The sequence below is a fragment of the Pinus tabuliformis genome, chromosome 6, assembly GCF_031772625.1.
Source record: "Pinus tabuliformis cultivar Carrire ecotype Pingquan chromosome 6, CPIR1, whole genome shotgun sequence".
In the NCBI taxonomy this organism is placed as follows: Eukaryota; Viridiplantae; Streptophyta; class Pinopsida; order Pinales; family Pinaceae; genus Pinus; species Pinus tabuliformis.
In genome coordinates this window covers 98755913-98771936 of record NC_142292.1, presented here as the reverse complement: position 1 = coordinate 98771936, position 16024 = coordinate 98755913, and the positions used below count along the sequence as shown (strand labels likewise).

At 40.9% G+C, this 16024-nt stretch overlaps 1 protein-coding gene across 4 annotated transcripts in view; it reads right to left on the bottom strand.

Moving 5' to 3' along the window:
• Positions 1–16024, bottom strand: part of LOC149257442 (uncharacterized) — a 454745-nt gene that overhangs the window by 310669 nt on the left and 128052 nt on the right. For all 4 annotated transcript variants that reach the window (XM_089414304.1, XM_089414300.1, XM_089414302.1 and 1 more), the window contains 2 exons: positions 12692–12832; positions 12228–12560 (listed from right to left, as the gene is read on the bottom strand). In XM_089414304.1, coding sequence (XP_089270430.1) covers positions 12228–12560; positions 12692–12832 — 474 coding nt within the window. The remainder of the gene's footprint in view (positions 1–12227; positions 12561–12691; positions 12833–16024) is intronic.

Below are 16024 nucleotides of genomic sequence, written 5' to 3'. Positions count from 1 at the left end.
AAAAACCAATGTGCGAAAATCAGTGCAGCAATTGAGGGTTTTATTAATATGCAGTAGTAATCTGAGTACAAATCATTAGATGCCCAAACTGGCAATCCGATACAGAGAATAAACTGGCAAAGAGGTAGTGAGAAAAATCTCACACTGTCACTGGGGATCCGAATCTGATCCAGGCTCTGGATGGCTAGCCCCAGGCTACCTCTACGCAGTCTCCGCGTCAGCCTACGCAGATCTGCGTCACAACCTCTAGGAACTGTGTCACCTCTTCCTTTGATCTTCTGCTCACTGGAACTTCGACCCTTTGGCCCTCCGGTCTCACACCCCGGCTTCCGGCTCTAGATCTCGACTGCTCCCAGCAAAAATACAGACTCCCTCTGAAGCTTTGCGCTTCCTCTTTGAACCTCTTGTTTCCTTCTTTGCCTTGCACTCTCCGAAACTAAAAAACTTCCCTTTGGTCTACTATCCCTACCCCTCACTGCAAGAAAATACTCGATCTCTCTCCGTTAACTCAGCGTTGCTACTCTTGAGAAATTCGATCTCTAGATCTCACTATTTTGATGTGTTCTCCAAGTGCCCATCAAGCTCCTGCTTATAATCTCTCGTTGGAGCACCAACGGCTAAGATTAAAACATAATCAAAGGCTAAGATTAACTGGGAGTTGATCCTCGTCTTCTAGAAGATTCACCCCAGATTTAATTAATACCCTTTAATTAATCACATTTCCTAAGTTTAGACTTAGTAATACATTAAAAATGATTAATTATTTTAATTAAACCATCTCTAGGTGGACTTTTCCCAAACAATTTCTGGGTATCGAAGAATGCATGTGTCTTAGCCTCTCTACAAAATCTCGATCCTAGAGAACATCCGATGCTATAGAAATCATCAGATTCTTCACCTAGCCTTTCAAAGGCTTCATTACATGAATTCCATGGGCAGAAAAACATGGGTACACTAAGCCACGTGCTCGAGACCACTAGCATTTGACCCAGTCAACTTGGACACTTTTTCTGAGTCAAGTTTACCTAACACTCACAAGGGCAAGCTCCCAAAAAAGGTGACCTCTCTAGACTTCATAAGTTCTCTTAGCGTTTCTTCATGAACCCTAGAACGTAACTCCATAAGACAAGTGCAAATAAAAGAGTACAATTATGATAATGTAAAGACTCTCTCGTGTGGGCCTAAACCCTAATAATGAAGCTAGATAGGAAACTAAAGCTTTCAATTCCAATAAATAATTCTTTCTTATTGATTTGGGGTAGCATCGGATGTGCTCTAGCCATGAAAATTGGTGGAGGCTAAAGCACATGAGATCTCCAAGACCCAGAAATGGTTTGGATAGATATTAAAATAATTAATATTTTTAATGGAGTTCCTAAGTCTAAACTTAGGAAAAATAAAATATTAATGGGTATTAATATAAAACTAGGTTAGAAGGTTCCAAAAGTCATGGATCAAGCCAAATTTAATCTTAGCTATTGACTGTAGATTTAATCTTGGTCGTTGATGGACTAACGAGAAAAGTATAAGAAGAGGCTTGAGGGTCAGTTGGAGAACACACCAGAGTGATCAGTCATTCGATTTGCTAGAGCGGGGTTGCTAAGCAAAAGTGAATCAGTGATCAGCAGCGAGGGGCAGTGAGTACTAAACAGAGAGGCAGAGACAGTACTAAGAGACCAGCGCAAAAGCAAGGAGAGAGAGCAGCAGCCAGTTCAGGCCACGCAGAGCCCAGCATAGACAACGCAGAGGCCAGAGGGACTGCGTCATCCACGTAGAGGCTGTTGGAATGACGCAGAGGGTCCTAGAGGCTGCGTAGTACCTCAGAGGGCTGACGCAGGTCAGCAGAAGGCTAACACAAAGGCCAGAAGGGCCAGCGCTGAGCTTCAGAGTCACCGGAGAGGGTTTTGAGGGACAAGGTTTCTGAATCCCTGTTTCCGAATATAGAGGTATTGTTGATGTCTATTTTTCTCTGTCGGGTGAGACAGTTAGGCACCCAGTTGTACTCAAGGAAATACTGCATAATAATAAACCCTCTGAATAGTTGCACTGGTTTTCCCGCATTGGGTTTTTCCGAGGACATTTGTCCAAAAATAACAGTGTCACTTGTGTGTTTGTCTTCTTTCAGTTGATGATCTATAGATGTTGTGACTATATCGTGTTTATTTCGGTATTTAAATGTTTTAAATAACTTGTTCAGAATTTACAAGTAGAAGAAATAAACCAGCAGAATACAGATTAATTTTCTAACGGATAGACTTAGAAAATTCAACATGGTATCAGAGGGTGGTTGCAGATTACGGGAGAGCTGAAGGCATCAGCTGAGCAGAGAATTTGCAGCAGAATCAGTTCCCCTGAGTGATAGTAGTTGATCCTTGCAGAGGCCACAGAAGAAGGGTTGACGCAAAGGGAATGCGTCATCAATCTGGGCCAGAGAGAGGCTAGCGCAGAGGTTGAGGAGGGCAGAGAGATGCTGACGTTGAGCCACACAGAGGCCAGGAGGGCCGACGCAGTTGGCTAAGGGAGTTGTTTTGCTGGTGCCAGGATTGCGTAGAGCCAAGAGGCTCAATCCTTCAGTTGCTAGGGTGAAGGACGCTGTGGGCAGTTTGCGGGAGCGAAGCTGGTGGGGTACTGTGGTTAGAACAGTACCTAACAGAGCAAGACCAAGGTAGGGGAAGTTGTTGCCGAGGTGGATTTTTAGCCAAGGAATCTGGATCAGTGTTGTAGTTGCATAGACGATTGGAGAGGGACAACTTGACAGTTGGCAGAAGGATTTCCAGGAGGGAAATCAAGACTCAGAGGGAGTCCAGAAGAGAACTTCCAGACGGGAAGTAGAGAGACTCAATAGGAGTCGAACCGAGAACTTCCAGGCGAGAAGTAGAGAGACTCAACAGGAGTCGAACCGAGAACTTCTAGGCGGGAAGTAGAGAGACTCGGAGGAGTTGACAAAAGAGCAGCGAGATGGCTGTGAATGGGCTCAGAGATCAGGGCAAGCTGGACGGAGCGTCCAAATTTGTGGTCTGGAAGGCTAGGATCTTGTCCATTCTAGACAGACATCGTATCAAGGGCTTCGCCTTGAGAGTGATGGCTATCCCAATTGACCCGGTAGCTAATGAAAGGTACAAGGAGGCAATGGCTAAGGCAAAGTGTATCATCCTTGATATGGTCAAGGATCATGTGGTCCCACATATTGCCGAGAAGGAAACGACAAAGGAGATGTGGGACACTTTGAAGACATTGTACCAACACACTTCCGTGCAGAGGAAGATGCTCCCGGAGAATCAGCTAAGGTCATACCAGATGCAGAAGGGAGAGCAGATAGATGTCTTCCTCGGTCGGTTGAAGGAGATCTGTGACCAAATGACTTCCATAGGGGCCACGCCGAATAAAGAGTTGATGGTAAGGACTGCACTTAATGCAATCTCCGAAGATTGGGAGACATTTTTCCAGAGCATACTAGGCAGGGCGAGTCTTCCGGATTAGGAAGAATTGTGGGTGGCTCTTTGTCAAGAAGAGATCAGACGGCTAACCAAGACGGGGAGTAGCAGCAAAGGGGTCAGGATCAAGAAGGAAGAGGAAGAGGATGCGGCTCTAGCATCTGCGAGAAAGCAGGAGAAGAGGAAGAAGAAGGACCTCTCCAAGGTCAAGTGCTTCCATTGTGGGGAACTGGGTCACTATGCAAACCAGTGTCCCAGGAAGAAGAGAAAGGGAAAGTCTTCTGACTCTAAGGCAGCGCCAGCGAAGGCGGAGAAAGAAGTTGAGGAGGATGACAATTGTGCCATGAGTGCTCATGTGCCACTTAAGAAGAAGTGGGGAGACATCAAGTTGTAGTCAGGAGGACTACAGGCGATGAGGGGCAGGATTCTTGAGGTACCCAACCTCTTGGATTATACCTTGCTATGGGAGCCCCGAAGAGGAGTAGTAGGACTGGCGGATGTGGGTAGAGACGAATGTGGATGAGGCAGAGGAGAGTGCTACAGCACAGGAGTCCCCGAGCAGCACGAGGCTAGCAGGCTGCAACAGTGCGAGACGCACGGGAGTGTTGCACCAGTGCAAGATGGCATAGAGAGGTGTGCAACAGTGCGAGACATAGGGAGTTGTTGCAACAGTGCAGAGGTCAATAGAAGGAGCATTTGATAACGGCAGAGGGAGATTCAGCATCGGGAGTGTTTCTAACCTGATAGGGATGTTAGAAGTTGGGTGGATCAATTACTTACTTCTCAGTAACTGAGCTGCAGTGTAGTAGCAGTATGCAGTAGCACGATGCAGCATGATGAGACGGGGATGCAGAGTAGATGAAGTGTTGGAAGAATGGACCAGCAGAAGCAAGGATGCAGAGGGAGCTGCCATACGGATGCAGCGGTGCCAATGGCAGGGCCATGGGCAGCAGTACAGGATGCAATAATGCAGAGGATGTTGGGCAGGGAGGCCTAGCATCAGCACAAGTACCGGTAACAGATAATCAAAGTGATGCTCAGTGAGGAGTATTACTGGAGCACAGTCCTCGCGAAGAGAGACTGTCGATTTGGGGTAGCATCGGATGTGCTCTAGCCATGAAAATTGGTGTAGAGGCTAAAACACATGAGATCTCCAAGACCCATAAATGGTTTGGACAGATTGTACCCGGTTTGGGAGATATTAAAATAATTAATATTTTTAATGGAGTTCCTAAGTCTAAACTTAGGAAAAATAAAATATTAATGGGTATTAATATAAAACTGGGTTAGAAGGTTCCAAAAGTCATGGATCAAGCCAAATCTAATCTTAGCTGTTGATTAGAGATTTAATCTCGGCCGTTGATGGACCAACGACATGTTGATTTGGGGAAACATCGAATGTGCTCTAGCCACGAAATTTGGTGGAGAGGTTAGGGCACATGAGATCTCCAATACTCAGAAAGGGTTTAGGCAGATTCTAAACAGGTAGGGAGATATTAAAATAATTAATATTTTTAATGGAGTCCCTAAGTCTAAACTTAGGAAAATTAAAATATTAATGTGAATTAATATAAAATTGTGTTAGAATGGTCCAAAAGACATGGATCAAGCCAGATATAATCTTATCCGTCGATTAGGGACTTAATCTCAGCCATTGATTTGTCAACGAGAAAAGTATAAGAGAAGGTTTAAGAGTCACTTGGAGAATACACCAGATGACAAAATCCATTCCGGCTTTGGGGTAAGGCTTGAAGGAAAACTCTACCGATCATGGATCGGTGAGACAAAAAACCTTCCGGAATGTAGATCATCACCAGAAAATTAGGTTTACCTAGGCAATTACATACATGACACAGATCTGCAGAGATTATTTACAATTTACACATGCAGACTGGGTTTACAACATAACATGATCAGGTTGATGATAATAATCAAACGGCAGGGACATGCTGATCAAGCGATATCCCTTTTGCGAAAAAAGGGGGTGTACTGCTATGGGTCGTTGACACGTAGTGGTCAACATCTGGCTCTACTTGGGGACACGTTGCTACACTATAGGAATATGAGAATCTAGAATCTGCATCCATGCAACACACAACAAAACATAAGTAGCGTCCATCCAAAAATAATCATATAACATTAAGCACATGAAAGATATAAGCTCTTCATTTATTAACTATCTAGTAACATGAAAAGTGAATCTAATCCTAAAACAGAAATGAAATACTGAAATGACAAGGTGTAAGGTTAGAAATACAGAGGATGTCCCATGGCATCAGATGCATTCAATATAGTGTACGCTGAGCATTTGCCTGCTTTCAGGCAAATCTGTCGGCTGCTTCTCGGATGTGCCATGTCCAATTCTGCATACGGTAGGACTTTTTCCTATCCGAAAATCAAGCTGCTTACGGCTATCTGATGCATCAAATCGCTTTCTCGTTCTCTTTCTCTTGCATTTTTTCTTTGTGGCAGGGTGTATCACTGATGACATGGAACCTTCTGCTTCAAAACTCTTAGATGAAGTACGTAAGATGTGTGTGACATGTCTTTCTTCATCTTGCATCTGATTTTTATCGTTTTTAATTTTAATCTTGATCACCTTCAATTAACCACTTTTCAATGGAACAAATGACCTCCTCATAATAAGATGCAGCTTGCTACAACAAATAAGGAGGCTTCTGATCTATCGACGTTTCCTTGTTTCTTTCATCCTCTGACCGATGTTGAAGTTTTTGTACCTGTATAGTTATGGCATCCATCTGGCTAGAGTGTTCAACCTTCATAGCATTGATTTCCCTGGCATGGTCTTCCTCCATGCTCAATAACTTATTCTGAAGACATATCTGACTAGCTTCCATATCTTTTATTACTTTTTCATTCTTTGCTTTTATGGTCATCAAGCAACGTTGCACAAAGTTTATCTCTTCCTTATGATTTGCTTGCATGGTAGCCAACCGATTATTATAATCGAATGTCATGATGGTCATTTCTTTATCCATAGTTAATAACTTGTTTTGCATAGAATTAATTTCCCTGTCATGATTAGCTTTCATGGTTTCCATCTCCTTATATCGTTTTTCCAGGTGGGTGTATAAAGTTCTCATATCATTGACGTAATCAGTTACAAATTTTTCTTGATTAATCTCCATATTTTTTACCAACCGCATTAGTTCCTCTATAATTTGCTTCTGATTTTCCCTTTCATTGTCGACACTGATTTGACAACTTGTCCCTGTCTTCCCATTGTCATGAATTTGATCTGTAACGGTGCAAGTGGATGGCACATTCTGATATGGAGAATTGTCTTGAAATCCTTCATCGACAGTTGAATCCTTCACAAGATCACTTTCATCATGTTGCATAATTTTAGGGGTACAAAGCGAGCTATCTTGATAGCCATATCTATTTTTAAAAGCATGAATGATGTCTTGTAAAGAAGTGAAAGAATCTTAAGGACAATTATTAAACCAATTCAAAGCATCACCCTCTAAAGAAAAGGCAAATAAATGCATTTTGACATTTTCATGATCATATTGGGGAGAACTACAATATATGAGCATTATACGAGAAAACCTGCATAGATGCTTTCTAACAGCAACTGAATCACCACCTGAGAACAAAGACAATTTATGAATGGCGATTTCCGGAATATCATGGAGAACATCAATAAAACGACACGAGATAAATGAATAATTCATGATGAATAACGAGGGACCAAATGGATAATAGAGAAAGACCTTTGCTCAAGAAAATCAAGAGATCCACAAGAGGCAAGCTTCGAGTAAAAATTCTTGTAGAAATGAAAGAAGTGGAGTCGCCACTTAAACATGAATCTAACTCTAGGATCCAAAAGGAAACAAACAACCGGATATAAGGGAGGGCTTCTTGTCTGAGAAAAATAAATGAAAAGAAATGGAGTCGCCACCCAAACAAGAAACGAACCGAAAAGTCCAGGCCAAAAAATGTTGTCGTTGCCAGCGCAAATGAATGATAGAAAGATTTAAGATGAATGATGAATGTCGTAAATCCTAGGCCCAATAAATCGGTCCCCGGCAGCGGCGCCAAAAAATGTTGTCGCACAGAGTGCCTAGGCACCGCGACAACGCTCAGACCGAGGGTTGTCACTCTGATCCCCGATCTCTCCATTTAAGTCGTCTCCCTAGGCTAAGGGTGGTAGACCCTATGAGATAAAGGAGGACCAACTGCGAATCAGCTGGCTTGGGAGACACAGTGAGGGAATCAAGCACTTGATCGAAAAATTTGATTAGATCTTAAATGCTTAAGACCAATGCCTTCTCTAGATGAAGCGAAAACCAGATAATTGGTTTGCTGCTGCTTAGGAAATAGAAATGTGAACAAACCTTTTAAAAATTGCTTGAAAATACTTACCAGAATGTCTAGCACACAATGAGCATTAAAATATTCAAGCAATAACGATCAATTTTAATGACTTAGCAATGCTCCAGCAATCAAATTTCTAAAGATATGAATTCATTACTCAACCATGAAATTCAAATGCTAACCAATTCCAAAAAATGATTCACCACTTTCAAATAGTTAATCTTTAAATATAAGAGTCTAAGCTCATTTAACTGTGAATACCACAAAAATGATTAGCACAAAGAAACTTTAAATCCATAGACTTAGAAAATCCTTTTCTCAATGTGCTAAGCAAGACTTAATACAATAAATGATCAACAAAAGATTTTCAAATTTTAAAGTGACCAAACACATCCAATTTGCTCAAATTTTGATTTTGTTTTTTATTTTATTTTATTTTTTAATGTGAATCTAAACAAAACAAAATGAATCAGAGCCTAAAGACTAACCCTTTTTATGCTTTTTGGATTTTTTTTATTTTTTATTATTTTGGATTTATTTTAAAATCAAACTCAAAATAGAACAAAACTAAAATTAAATATATCCAAAGCTAAAACTAGAACCTAACTTAAAATTAATATCTAAATCTAATTCTAAAGCTAAAACCTAATCGTATCAAATATACAAAAAAAAATACGCTAACCTAAGAATCGAATGCAATCTAATTATGCTAACCCTAACTAAACGCATAAAAGTTGAAATGTTTCACTGATTGCATGTATGTTCTTTGCAGGTTTGGTCGATGAAGGGATGGCAAGGAGAAATGGTTTGACGCAGCTACTATTGGTTTTCTGTAGGTGTGACGGAGTATGGAGCGAAGCTCGAAGAGGAGCTGCGAGAGAGGATGCAGGCAAATCGTGAAGGGAGGTTTGGTAATGATACATGGGCAGACAACAGATGAATGGCAGCAATGAACGGAAGGCCGATAGGATGAAGGGATGAGGTATGCGTGCAAGTGGGCCGATGAAGGAAGGAGGGTAACAGCGAGGAGAACCAATGCAACGATGTCGTTCAGGTATGATGACAGAGGACGCCGGAAAGGTCTTTACAGGTGCCGCGTGAGGGAAACTGGTGACGGCAACAAAGTTTGAAGAACACTGAATGGTGGAGGCAGCGTGGATGGCGTGGCAGTTTGGAGGCTGCAAATGGGAACAGCAGTGTATGGATTGCGCGTAGATGAGGGTGCACGATGGAGAGGAGCAAGGCTGCGGATACAAAGAGACAAAGCTATGGCAGTGTGATGGCTTTGAGGATGAATGCAGAGATGGTGAGATATGCAACCTTGAGACAGCAAGGCTTTGAAAAACGCGGGTAGAGCAGAGACTGGCCAGTGGGAAAAAACTGTGTGGAGGTTTGGCAGCAATTCCACAACATAGACAAAAAAAAATTCCTGTAACAAAATGAACCCCAAGCAACAGCAGATAGATGGCCTGGAAAACCCTCAAATTTCTTCAGAAACCTTAAAAAAATTTAAATCTTTTTTGTTTCAGATTTGCCTGGTGAAAACCCCAGAAAACATTTCCATACTTGAGATGAATACCCCTGCAAGAGCTGATTCTGAGGCCAGATCTTACCCTCCAGGGCTTAGATCTGGCTTCAGACAAGAATTCCCCCTCTTCAGATCTGCAACCTACAATAGCAAAAACAGAATGCCGAGAAACAATATTGCAAGGATGAAGCTAAAAACCCCAAAATCCAGCTAAATAATTACAATATTCACAATTTAAAGGCTCTAAGCGGTCAGATCTGTCATTATACTACACATATTTTTTTTTAAATTTAAATTTAAAGTGAGGTGCTTCAGAAAACCCTTCATGCATCCACAACGGAATTTCTAATGATAAGCCCAGGATCAAAACCAGCTGGGCTCTTCAGAAAATGCTATTCGGGAGTTGGCTAGTCCAACTGAAAACTTTCCCGAACGCCCAATGATCTCAAAATCAAGAATTTCCTACACAACTTAATTCAACCATTAACATAGAGAGAGAAAATGACAATAAATTCAGATCTAATGGAGATACCTGCCATTATATTCAGAATTTAAACTACCATTCAAACCTCAGTGACCAAACAAAATACCTGTATTTAAATCACTCTTCATAAAGCTATCATCAATGGCTGAAATTAAATCTATGCATGAAAATAAAACATCTTACAGCATTTCCACGAAGAGTAACACCAGCAGAAATTAACCCCAAAGTCTTTCTTTATTGCACATGAAAAACGATTACAAGAGACCTTTCCTTAGCACACGACTCAAAGATCGAATGATCTCAACTGACAACTGACCCCCTATTTAAAGATAAATTTCCCAACGGCTAGTTTGAGTGATCCTTGTCAAAGCGATCTCGACCGTCGATGAAGATCAAAATTTCTTTTAATCTTATCCGTCGAAATTTTAAATATTGAGGAAATTTCGAATTTTTCAATTAAATATATTTAATAAATTCAAAAAATTAAAATTTTGCATTTATTTCCTCAGAACTTTGACTTTTACTTAACCCTAGGACCTAAGACATATAATTTAGCCAAATAATCAAATAATCTTAGTCCCTGGACCAGTTAAGATTTAATTTTTTAAAGGACCCTCAAATTTAGCCTTTGGAAAATTTAAATTTACCTAGGACCTAGGACTTATGAGGGGATAAATTATTTTTCTAACCCTCAAGACATTTTACATCATGATTTTTACATTTTTACATCTCAAGGGGGAAAACCCATTTGACCAAGACCCTCACAGATTACCCAGTTCTGCGACACAAATATAATCTAACAGATCAAGCAATTTGTAATAAAATAACCTAACCAAATAGTTAGGATTATTCCCAAATCACTTTTACATAGACTCGATCTAACACACTAGGACTCCTCTAAGATTCTAATGACAAAATGCACTCTATCTTTGGGGTAAGGCTTGAAGGAAAACTCTGTCGATCATGGATTGGTGAGACAAAAAACCTTCCGGAATGTAGATCATCACCAGAAAATTAGGTTTACCTAGGCAATTACATACATGACACAGATCTGCTGAGATTATTTACAATTTACACATGCAGACCGGGTTTACAACATAACATGATCAGGTTGACGATGATAATCAAACGGCATGGACACGCTGATCAAGCGATATCCCTTTTGCGAAAAAAGGGGGTGTACTACTATGGGTCGTTGACACGTAGTGGTCAACAAGTATAATATATCTCTGCGACGTATGTGGTTCAGTTCCTCTGCAATTCACATGATATGGCCCTGTGGTTCTGCTATTGTACGGTATGACTCTACAATAGCATATAGTTCCAATAAGTTATCCTCTCAATATATGAATGGTTGGTTCCAGTTATTCTTCGGCACAGTCCACAGTTATAAATGTTTGTTGTATGATTAATACGATCTCGCTCAGCAATAGGGTTGTATGTACAGTGTTATTGGCATCATTAGTATCCCAATTATATATATATATATATGGCAGCATTGCAGTTTAGTGGTGGTATTTATATGGTGAAACCCCTATTAACAGTATGATGAAATTATGACATCAATTGTATTATCGATGTAACTTGTTCACAAACGAAGTTGTGAACAAGTCTTACGAAATTTGTACTTTGTTCCCCTCTGCTGAACTTTCGATGAAATCTAATAGAAGAAGAATAATTTTGGGTTTTCCCCCTTGTGGGGTTTTGCCCTGGTCTCCAACCAAATCTTGGTGTCTCTATGTGTACTTACTTTTCTTCTAATGTTCCTTTTATTTTCGCTGCATTATTGTTGATATTGTTCTTTCTACATAATTGCATATGATGTAATGATGTTATAATGCTGTGGGGTGAATTCAATGTATATGTGAATGATGAAAGGATATAATGCAATTATCTAAAGCAAAGAACAATGTAGCCCTAAGGAAAATTAACAAATATGATGTTCATCGTACATCCCATACATTGTATCACTTTTCCTATACATATGTAATATATTATTTCATATTCATTAAATCTCCTGCTGTGTGCAATATCATATCCCAAAACCCTATCTTCCCTTTATAATCAACCTTATTCTATTATCTTAGTGCAAATTCATGAACAAACTTTGAAGACAGTGCTATCTAACAAATGAATTTTCAAGAAAAAAATAATTAGTGATATAAGACTTTATATCAGAATTCAATTTTGAGAACATCAAAAAAACTAAAACACCAAAGTAGTGTACAACAAACAAACAATAGTTTTTATATTGCAAGCAAGATACGTTGTACTATTTAGTATTGATAAAAAGAATAGATTTATAAAACAATACAAGAAATGTTTTGGTAATTATTGGCAGTTGAAACTTTTACTACATTTTAAAACAAATCTATAAAAAGAATGCTGTAAATGAAACTTTCCTGAATCAGTACACTGAGCAAGGCATATTTGCACTAACCTTCCTCAATGATAGAAGGACATCCCTAAGAAGCTCAGCAGAATCAATTATTTTTGAACACAAACATAACGAATCAGAATTCTTGATGAGTGTTTTGCAATATAGCTCCACCTGCACATCAGTGAACTCCACTGGAACCCAATGCTCTATCAATTTAATACGTGAGAGATTATCTGATGTATGTTCATATATAATGTAATCCTTTATCCTTTTCTCCATTTGAGTTCCCTCTTCTTTTCTCTCTTGATCCTCGTGTTCCTTGGGAGTATCCAAAAAATGGCCCATTTTCATATCTAGGAAGGGTAAAAGATTGGACAAATCAAAAGAATTATCCTGCAGAAACAGAAACAAGTGACCAAGAAGCATTATTTTACAGGAAAAGGGAAGGAACATTTTAATTAAGAACATATATCCCTCATACAAGTCAGGAAACAGAACAAAAATTACAGAGAAATAAATATTACTTTTGGTGCCTCACTAATGAGCACAAGTCGAAAATCTACAAGAAGTTGATCCAAATCGTACAATGATTTTGGTAACTTAAGGCGATGACAATCATCTACTACCAATGCCTCCCACTCTAAGGGTTTTAAATATTGAAGATCCTGCACATAAAAGCAACATCATACATAATTGTAGAAATTAGAAACACCATGTACTAGTAAATTTGAAACTAGAACTGTTCTAAACAACAAAACTAATAATGTCAAGTTAGGAAGCAACCCAATCCTTTGAGAAACCTGATAAGGCCATGTGTAGCACTCCATTCTTGGCCACACACAATTTAGCAAAATCTTCTGTTGTGGAATGTCATGGCACTGTTGCAGTTTTAATGCGAGAAGGCCGCCCACTTGCCTTTGAAAGGCACCAACATAAAGGAAAAAAGTTAAACCCATCTATGAGAAGGAAATTTTGGCCATATTACATGCAGTTAAGCAATAACACCTTTACCTAATTGCTAGACACTTTGTCATGTCCCCAATTAATAGTTTTACTAAGGGAATTCTCAATTTTGCAATTTTTGGCAGTTAATAAATATTTGGCATATGAACTTAGGAAAAGTGGGTGAAAAAAGAAAATTTATAAAAGTGCCGCCCCCAAATATTAGAAAAGTCAAGAAATTCAATGGGAAGTGGAGAGTGGAGGCCACTCCAAAGGAATACGCACCCCTTGGAGGAATTCTAATTGGGTGAGAGAGGGAGTTCGATGGGTGGAGCCCACAAGGAGCATGAGGGATGGCTGGCTATAAATTGGAGGTGAGGCTCTCGTTTTGGGGCCTTTTGACAAACTGAATTTCTGATTTAGAGTATTCTTGAGTTGCTTAGCCAAGACTACCAATATTGCTTAGCACAAGGAGATTTCTAGGCGGAATTCTCAACTCTTTCTTCTATGGACTTAGTGTCACTCTAGGAAAGAATTTCAGAGGTTATTGGAGAGGATTTTTCTGGAGCTTGTGGGACATTTCCAGCCATAACTCAGCCAGTTAGAATCTCTAGGAGGACGCAGGGCCAGAAGTTCATGCCACTGATTTGAGGAGTTTCGAAAGGAGCTTCTGCTGGAGAAATTAGGAGAAAATCTCTTGAGGGTGGACGAGAATTTGTGGTAATTTGTAGAGGTGGAGTCTACAGCTACAGAGAGAACCCAAATTTGTCGTCTAGGGCCTGCGTAGTAATTTTCTGGACAGAATTTGTGGGTCAAATTTGCAGTAAGGAGAAGCTAGTGGGGCTAGTGTTTTGGGCCTAAATTTCCAACGAAGCATTTCTGAATTTTCCGAGCCATTTGGAGGAAACAAGGGTAAATCAGTAGTCACTCTGCAAGGGGGGCGCAGAACCAGTGGAGGAGGGCGTAGCACCAAATTTTGGTTAATTCTGGGAGGTTGGAATTAGCCCAAAACATTTATGGGTTTTGTCGGTCAAGGGTCAAGGGGTCTGCTCCTAATTTTGCAAAATTCTTGGAGAAGTTTTGGTGCCACAAAACAACATAATTATTTGCCAGCCAGTTGGGGGGAGTAAGCTTAAATTTTGGGTCCTATGTGGTCAGTAAAATTTGCCCAAACCCTCCCTGGGTTTTTCTAGGTTTGTGCCAAAGAGCCCAAGATTAATTTGGAAGAATTTTCTGAGCACTTTTGGAGGCTCAAACAGGGGTTTCTTCCAGCCAGTAGTTGCAAAAATTCCAGGGCCAACGCAGTACATTGAGGAGAAGTATTTCCTTTGCATTCGAGCAGCGTTTTGCTCACCTAGGATTGTCTGGTTTTCTTCAGAAAGCCCAGGTGCACACATTCAATGCATTGTACTCTCCTTTTGATAATAAAATGGCTCAGCTTGGCGCAATTCTAGTGCAATTTTAAGGGTGTTTAATTGTTGTCTGAATTCTTTTGTGTTGCTTGTGTATTTTGCTTAATATCGCTGTTAATTTTCCATTTGGAACATTACAGTGGTATCAGAACATGATCTTGGCCAGTTGTAGGGTAGCCAACAAGATCATGGAAGATTTGGGTGTGTATGCACTGTGACAGGTGAACCAGAGACAAAGCCATGACTCACGAGAGAGTGAGTAGCATTGAGGGAAAAATGACCATCACCCACTTTGATGGCTCAGCTAGGAGTTTTGTCAAAAAATGGGTACAAGAACGAGACACATATTTTCGGCTAAACCCCATGAGGGAGGCGGATGCTATTAGACATGCCACCTTGCACTTGGATGGAGATGCTATGGAGTGGTGGTACCAAGGGTTGATCTCTTTAGGACATGCACATATCACATCCTACACAGAGTTCACACAAAGGCTCGTGGAGAATTCGACCGAAAAGACACTAGACCCCCTCAAAGGGAGTGGACAAGAAAAGGATAGTTAGAGAGTGAGACTACGGGGCGTTTCTGTTGGTGGAGACTAGGATTTAGATGTCAGGAGCTTGAGGAGAAGGTTGAACAGAAGGGCAAGCAAGATGGTGAGGGGCACATCGATATACCCGATGTGGTGCAGGAGTCACCATTGTTGGAGACCTCTTTGATAGCTCTGCCTCACACCTTGGTTGAGGAGGTAGAGCATAAACTTGGAGGGCCATCTGTTGATGTGGTGCTGACAGTTGATAGGTACCCAATGCTATGACCGAGTTTCTAGACGATGGTCGCCCACAACAGATTGATGAGGTGCTTGGAGGCATACTTATCATTGACGATGTACCAGAAGATGGAGGAGTCCAAAGTTGTGATCGAGTTTATAGATGATAGCCGCCCTCGACAGTTTTATCAATTCTAGGCCAACCTTCATTAAGAAAGAAGGCCACGACAGTGTGAGAGGCCATTTTGCAGCAAAATGAGGAGCTGGAGGGCATGAGAGCGGTTTGTGCCGAGTCAGCGGCTAAACTGACTTGCGTTGGGGAACAGATGGGTTCCCTAATGGTTCAACTGGAGTGCACATTGGAGCGATAGAGCAACCCTATTCAGACATACATAGATGAGGCTGGTAGCACTAGTAGGTTGCCTCTGCATGTTGGAGAGAGAGAGGCAGAGTCACCCTAACAGATTTTATGTGTTGACCAAGATGGTGAGATGAAGCGACAAGAGTTACGCAGGGGGCAACATTTGCAGGATGGGGGGATAGTTCTGTGTACGGGAGTTCATGCTCTCAATCCTTCCCTTGGGGTTCGATGGCGAGAGGTATTGAGTTGGTACCTGGTGGGGTTGGCTTGGTTTTTGGATACATCCATGGTTAGGTGCATAGTTCAGCTGGGGTTGTGGTTTGCCAGAGGGGCTCGAGGAATGGAACATCATTGGCATCTAGGTGGGACTCCCCA